At 32.7% G+C, this 8,121-nt stretch overlaps 1 protein-coding gene across 1 annotated transcript; it reads left to right on the top strand.

Moving 5' to 3' along the window:
• Positions 1–5,191: 5,191 nt before the first annotated feature.
• On the top strand, positions 5,192–7,429 carry LOC104226010 (heavy metal-associated isoprenylated plant protein 35). The gene is made up of 3 exons (XM_009777899.2): positions 5,192–5,576; positions 5,944–6,019; positions 7,028–7,429. The coding sequence occupies exons 1-3, from the start codon at positions 5,358–5,360 to the stop codon at positions 7,174–7,176; spliced, it is 444 nt and encodes a 147-aa protein (XP_009776201.1). The 5' UTR covers positions 5,192–5,357; the 3' UTR covers positions 7,177–7,429.
• The last annotated feature ends 692 nt before the right edge of the window (positions 7,430–8,121 follow it).

Consider the following 8,121-nt stretch of genomic DNA (forward strand, 5'->3'; position numbering starts at 1 on the left):
GTTCTCAACTGAAAAGAAACACACACACACACACAAAGTTTAAAGAGCACAAGATTGGGGGTGGGGAAAAACAGAGGGAGCACACGAAAAATAGAGGCTAAAGCGAGTGAGTAAGAGAGATCAAAATCACCACTGTTGGCCACCATTATTCGCCGAAACTGTTTGATTTCAATTGGAAACCTTCAGATCTGCTTAAACTGACTAGAGAAAGGAAAGAAAAAAAGAAGACCTCACCTCTGTGTAAAGATTGGGTTTGAAATGTAAGGAAGGATTGTGTTTCGGTGATAGTTGGATCGGTGGCTAGCCTTTTAATTAGTTTTGGGCTACAAAAGGTATACTGTAATTTTGTGGCTAGCGGTTGATATTAGTTTCTAGCTGCTGGCCATAAATGAAGTTTGCTCTTGAATATAATGATCATTCTCCTACACAAATGAAAAAAGAAAGAAAGAGGATTTTCAGTAATATTAGGGGGAGATTGATTTTATGGCTCATTATGAACGTTCTTTTAGTTATATGAAAATTTCAGTTTCTAACTACCGCAAAGACAATTCATAATTTGCAACTGAGCGGCAGACCCAACTCGATTGATAGATAAACCGACGTTATTAGCATGTCTAATTATGCGATAAAAGACCTCTCACTACTAGAAATTCGGGCAAAATCGTCCAAAAAAATCGACCAAAGTTGGTCGGTAATGGCCAATAACCGTCCAAAACGCGACCATTTACGTGTGGACGGTATTTTGAAGGTCAGAATGGCATACCGATCAAAGTTGGTCGGAATTACCGACCAACTTTGGTCGTTCAATTAAATTTTTTTAAAAAAATATTGCCGAAAAATCGACCAAAGTTGGTTGGTATTTTAATTATGTAATTAAAAAATGCACCATCTGAGAATCGAACTGGGGTTTGTACTATGGCAGGATACTATTCTACCACTAGATCATTGGTGCATTTTATTTTAAGATTGTCTTTTATTTGATTTATACTCTTTTATTGTATTTTCGCACGAAAATAACCGACCAAAGTTGGTCGGTTTTATTAAAAAATAAAATTACCGATCAAAGTTGGTCGGTTTTTTAAAATGATCAGCTGAATTAACTGACCAATTTCGATCAGGTTTTTTAATATTTATTTTAAATGAAAAACCGACTAAAGTTGGTCTATTTCTTGAAAAATAAATTTCACGGGACTCAAAAATAGTTTTTCGCACTTTTGCGCCAAAGAAAACCGACCAAAGTTGGCCGATTTCTAAAAAAAATTAGAAAATAAAATATTTTGATAAACCGACCAACTTTGGTCGGTTTTTTGGCAGGTTTTTTGACCGACCAAAGTTGGTCGGTCGATCTTAGTCGATTTTTGTCGAATATCTAGTAGTGTCTGCTTCCAAACAGATTTGTCCATCATTAATGAAGATCACATTAGTGGAAATATAGACCAATATGTCTCCAGCTTGTGTTTTAAAGACCTTCTTTCTATAGGAAATCAATAAATATAATATAAGAGATCAGTAAATGAAATACATGAGATCTTTGTTGGGAATTTCTCTTGCACGAGGAGGAGAACAAGCTAGTAAATTGGCTTGTTAGATATAGAAATTGCCCATGAAGTACTTCAATAGACAGTATAATTTTTAATTTGCTTGCATATAAATTCAATACATTGGTATTCTGTAAATCTCAATTTTAATTTTGCTCTGTAAATATAATACATTGAAAACAGAAGTGTGTAGCATAAGAAGAAGTACAATACAACTGGTAATCAATGGGCCCTGTCGTGAAACTGTGCTTAATTCCCATTTTATAAATGGGCCTGTCGTGTTACTGATTGTTGCTATTGTTATTGCTACAGCTTTCTTCCATTTATTCTTCTCCGGTTCTTACATTGTTGATATCATTTTCTTGGCATTGTTGTTGTTATTTATTTGTTCCTATTCTTCATCTCGAGCCAAGGGTCTTTCGCAAAAAGTCTCTATGTCCCCAGACTCCACTTGTAGGATTCCACTGGATTATTGTTATTGTAATAGACAGCTAAACTCTTCTAGCTTCTAAAGGGACACTTGCTTTTGGCATGGCAGAGCTAGAAGTTTAAATACATGTTCGATTGAACCCAATAACTCAATAGCTTTTGTTTAAATAGCGTATTTGTGTTAAAGAATTTTTAATTTAGAATCCAATTATTAAAACTTGAAAGCGTCATTTCTAAAATTCAGAACTCATAAAGCTGAAATCTTGGCTCCGACTCTATGTTGGTAGATGATGATATGCCATTTTTAGAAAAACAAAAGACTGAAAATGAAAAAAGGGCAGCCCACCAGGGACCCGCATTTACGCAGTATCCGAAGAAGAGTCGTACCTCAAGGGATGTAATATAGACAATCTACCCTAAAATAACTGAAAAAGTGAACACTTCCAAAAATTCCAGCTTTATTTTGGTAGCTCATGTGAGAGACATTTGTATAACATGAATTACAATGAATATTTTCTTGAATAAGTTTGTCTTCTTCCTCTCAAAGAACCATTATCACATGGACCAAATTAGCTGTAGAAACTAGACCCACTAAACTTGATGAGATAATAAAACTACATACTCTTAAGTTTTAATGAACCAATAATAGAGGTTTAATGGCCCCTTCAATAATTTAATGCCCTCTACCCTTCTCTCTATGGTATAATTTGTGTATATGTAGACAAAGATTTCATATTCATTGACCCCTATATATGTGTCTAATATGTTTATATCCTATATCCACCAAATATTCCCCTCTTTGCCTCAATTAAATAGTTAAATGGTATCACTCTCCACTGCAAAAAAAAAAAAAAAAAGAATTAGCGACATATATAAATTCTGTAGCTAAATAAAAAAGTTTATCGCTAATTTTATTTAGCAATAGAATAGCGACATGTTATTTAAAAAGTTTTATTAATTACGATTTAGTAACAGATTAGCAATAAAATTCGTAGCTAATTTCAATTTGTTTGTAGTGCTCTTTCAATTTCTTGTTACATCAAGTGACGTTTTATATTAGTAATTTGAGGAGGGGTTATAAAACAATCCTTGCTTTATCAAATATGTTAAGCTATCGGTCTACTTCCAATTATACTTCTTTTTAAAAAATAAATTATATTTCCATTCATACAGTTAAACTTAGCTTTTAGTGTTCTAACTGTAAAAAAATGTGAGATTCAACCTACAACTTCTAAGGTAATGGTGGAGTAGCTCCTAAGTACTACTTAACTCTCATTGGCAACCTTAATGAAGAGGGATAAGTATAACATTCTTTAATACCCTCCCGTACGTAGAGGCGGATCCAAAATTTAAATTCTATAAGTTCAATTTTTAAGGTTTTTAACATTGAACATATTATATTTTTAAAGTTATGGGTTCATATAAATTTTATACTCCATTTCAAAAGTTATGGATCTTTAGTCGAGGGTCTATCGGAAAAAGCTTCGCTGCCCTTCCAGGGTAAAGGTAAGGTTGCTTACATCTTACTCTCCACATACCCTACTCGTGGGAATTCTTTGAATTTGTTGTTGTTGTTGTTTAAAAGTTATGGGTTCAATTGAATATGTCACTATAATACTATATCCGTCCCAGTCCATATGTATGTATAACCTGATTTTTAAGATTTAAACCTGAATATTTAAATTTTTTGCCTTTTTTGACCACGACAGGGAGGGACAGGAGAGACTACTTCAAGTAAAACTTTGGACTTTGAACAATTGAATTTGGTGCTACAAGACGAAAATAACCAACGGCGCACCAAAAAGAAAATTAAATACCTTAAAATGGTATATATAATTGATTATTCTAATATAATATATTATACTGATAACACTTTGACTGTATACAAGACTAGAAGTGTAGCTAGTTATTTCTTTTTTGCTTGAGTGACGATTATCTCTTTGGTCATATTTGAAACATGTGGTCTAACATGCTTAGGAATATTATATTTTGTGTCCTATGAGTGAATAACGAATAACCCTCCAAAGAGTGAGTAATTCTGAATCAAGCGAGTGAGTGGAAGGCATGACACTCGCGAACGACCAGCGAGTGAAGGATCGGTCCTTTTGCGCCAATACTATTGCTAGACTGGTACTTGGCGGCTTACAAGAAACATATTAAATTTTCTTTCTAATATGGCTCTTCCAAACTATATATTAGTGTACATAAATTTTGTGCGAGCAATGTTGATTTATTATCGGTGAAGGTTTCCACCCCAAATCCGTCCCTGGTGACGATTATCTTAAAAAATACAACTTGATGTACAAAGTATTCTGCATTCACGCAAGGTCCGGTGAAAGATCACACTTCAAAGGGTTTCCTATAAATAACTTACCCTAATGTAAGCGTTAATTAATAGCTTCCATGACTCGAACCTATGACTTGTAGATCACACGGAAACAACTTATTTTATTGTTTTATAACTATATATTAGTGTACATAAATTTTGTGCGAGCAATGTCAATTTATTATCACTACTCATACGAGATCGATATTATAAGTATAAGTTTTTCTCTAAAGAATATTCACATCCCATGAAGCTCGTGGATATTCTTTTTAAAGTCTCCTATTTATTAGCTATTTCTCTCTTATTATTTACTTTGATCTGAATTAATTCACACTTTTTATATGGTCACATGAAATAGATGCTCTCACTGTACCTAACAACTAATATCACATGAAGTCTCTTAAATATGTTGGAGATTTTGTTTCTCTAATTGTACATACTTTTTAGTTCCACATCACATGTCAAATTCCCTACTTAGACAGTTAGACTGCTTTCCTTGTGTCTTCGCCTTTTGCTTTGTCCCAAGAGACCAATGGAGTTTCCAACCATATGTTTAAATTGAATCCAGTATTTTCGACACAAAGTATATAAACAAAGAATAGGTTGTCTCCGTGTAATTTATAAGTAAGCTTGTATTAGGGTAGACTATCTGTATTACATCCCTTAAGGTGCGATCTTTTTCCGAATCCTGCGTGAATACGAAATACTTTATACACCGGACTACCCCTTCTTTTAGAATATAACTAAAGAATATAATAAATATATACGTGAAAATTCCTAGAATTCAATAAATATTAAATTTTGTACCCGTAATTTTTAAAGTATAACAAGTCCATTATTAGAATTATTAAATATTAAATCCTTCAAATTTAAATTGTGGATCCGTCGCTATTTGTTCCTCCATCTTAACTACTACCTTCTACTTTATCCTACCTACAAAAATGGTTTAGTAGTCCAGACTCTCTTCTCTTCCTCACTAGCTTCATTGGTCTTTGTTAAACTTTTTCTTTCCCGTAGAAAGAGAAGAGGTGATATATATATGGGCAAAAATTTGTTATTCTAGAATGGGGAAGCTAAGTTTTGGCAAAGTTTTAGACTGTTTTAGTACTCTTTCTTCTTCTGGATCAGGATCTTGTTTTTGCATCAATGATTTTGGAAATCATGATGATTTGTTAGAAAGGAAGCCATTGATGAATAGTTCCCAAGAAGATGAACATTTGGTGAGATTGAAAGATGTCATTAATGTGGGACCTCCAACTCTAGCTTTCCATTTGAAGCCTAAGGTATGTTTTCAAATTCCAAATTAATCTTCATGTTTCTCCACCTAAGTGTAAGATCATCCCCAGTCAAGCTCAACAGCGAGTTCAAACCTGAAAGAAGTGGGAAAAAAAATTCGATAAAGGGTGTTCAATATATGTTGAACCTAATATTTTTGACCTATATACACAATATAATTATTCGATGAAGGGTGGTCAATTGACCATAAATATCGAACAATCTAATTGAAAAAATGTTTGTTGATTTTCTTTTAAGTTAGTTTGGACAACATTTGTGTATATGTTTTGATTGAGATTAAAGGGAATTTTCATTTTAAGAAAGTGAATATGAATGTGAAGCCTTATTATTGAACTTTGTAAAAATATGGTGTAGGTGGTGGTGCTAAGAGTGTCCATACATTGCAATGGTTGTGCAAGGAAAGTTGAGAAACATATCTCCAAAATGGAAGGTATTGTCAAGTCACTTGCTCATAATTGACCTCATAATTGATTTATGGAAAAAAAGGTCATTATCTTAACAGTAATAGCTTCTATGATTTAACTTATTTATTTATGTATACTGATTTGACGATACATATATATTTTTATCCGAGTTTAAACTAAACCACTACAAAAAAAAAATGGAATTAACTACGAACTTTGTCACTAATATGTCGCTAAATTGCTTGTAGCTAACAGAATCTTTTGATAATTTGTTGTCGCTTAATAGAATTAACAATGATTTTTTCTATTTAGCTACAAAATTTCGCAGTCACTAATTCCTATATTTTTAGTAGTGAATGAGTGGCATGGTCGGTGAGAATTTATATATATAGTCAACACCAACTTGCTCCGTGTTGAAACACAATAGTTGAACCGTAGAATGTAGATTATATATCTTGTCTTTAGATTACCAATTTAGGTGTACTATAGACAGCTATTTGTTGCTATACGTCATTTTAATTTGAAGATATAAAGAACTTTCACACTATAGAAAGTAAGCTCTAACTTCTCAGTCACTTCTTATTTATTCTCAATGAACAAATTAAAGTTAATATGGTCAATTTTATTGTTAATTAATGCTAATAGATGGATTCATTAATATGTGTGAAAACATCCAAAAAATCAATTAAAGTGGATCAGAGGGAATATATAAGATGTTGTCCGTAAGGCGAGCCTTAGAGCAGAATGAGAGCCTTGGAGCAACGATAAAGTTGTCTCCGTGTGAGGTATAGGTCATTGGTTCGAGCTGTAAAAGCAACCACTAATAGTTGCATTCACGTAGGCTATTTGTGTCACACTTTTTATGGTGTATGCCTTTCCCGAATCCTATATGAATGCGAAGTGCCTTATACACCGGACTGTTTTTTTTTCTTCCAATAAGGTGACATATATAGCAATTTTGTTGTACTTAATGAAGTAAGGTTGTACCTAGTAGTAATTCTAAATGATGTTCTAATCAAATTCATGTCAAACAGGGGTAACAATGTATCAAGTAGACCTTGAAACCAAGAAGGTGGTTGTTATTGGAGATGTATTACCTTTCCAAGTTTTGGAGAGCGTTTCAAAAGTCGTCAAAAATGCCGAGCTTTCAAGTTGGAACACTCCACATGATGACTCGTTATAATGTGGAACCTACCCAAGATGACTTCTTATAGTCATCGCTATTTTCTTTTTCAAACTTGCTTTGAAATGTTGTGACGTAGTCGAGGATCATTCAGAGATAACCTCTTTATTTTCATGAGATAGGGGTAAAGTCTGCGCACATATTATATCTATTGCATTCACGTAAGGTCCGATGGAAATACATGGTATATGTTGTTTGTCGTGGTATTAATGGAAAAGAAGAAGGAGATGAAATTGTATCTTCAGCTTAAAAATGAAGCATGTGTACATTTGGATTGATTTGTACAGATAAATTGTACTCCAATAAGATGTCATGTGGTTTGCCTTGTATTATCCATTTATTTTAGTTACTAGATGACGTTGGCCCGTGCTAATACGGGCCCAACAATTTGTGTTACATTGTATTATTCGATAAAATTTAACGTAGTGATTAGTCTCTAAATTTAAAAAACAAAAAATCAAATTATGTTTGGACATAAACTTCACTTGATGAGAAATACTTTTCAAACAAATTTTTTATTCTAAATTCTCTGTTTCAATGTTCGAAGTATAAATAACGAACCAAAAATTAATACATACATTATTTTGCAAATAATATTTCAAGTTGAAGTTGACAAATTACATGTCCAAATTAACCAAACTTTTAAATATTATTTTGCAACTTCAAGTAAATATTGTCCAAATGCATACTAATAATTACAATGTTTATTATATTATGTAATTGAAAAACAAAGTCAGCACACAAAATGACATGAAGTTACATTAGAATATCAAGATAGTAATTCGTCAAATCAACATTATTAGATAAATAAATGACGCTAACATATGAAATTATAAGTAACTTTAGTAGTTCAATATTTTTTGTAGGAAGGCGACAAATTATAGCCTGGACAAATGAAGTCTAGGTAAACAATTTTATTATTAAATTACATAGAGATAAACCTTT

Source organism: Nicotiana sylvestris, chromosome 6 (assembly GCF_000393655.2).
Source record: "Nicotiana sylvestris chromosome 6, ASM39365v2, whole genome shotgun sequence".
Classification (NCBI taxonomy): domain Eukaryota; kingdom Viridiplantae; phylum Streptophyta; class Magnoliopsida; order Solanales; family Solanaceae; genus Nicotiana; species Nicotiana sylvestris.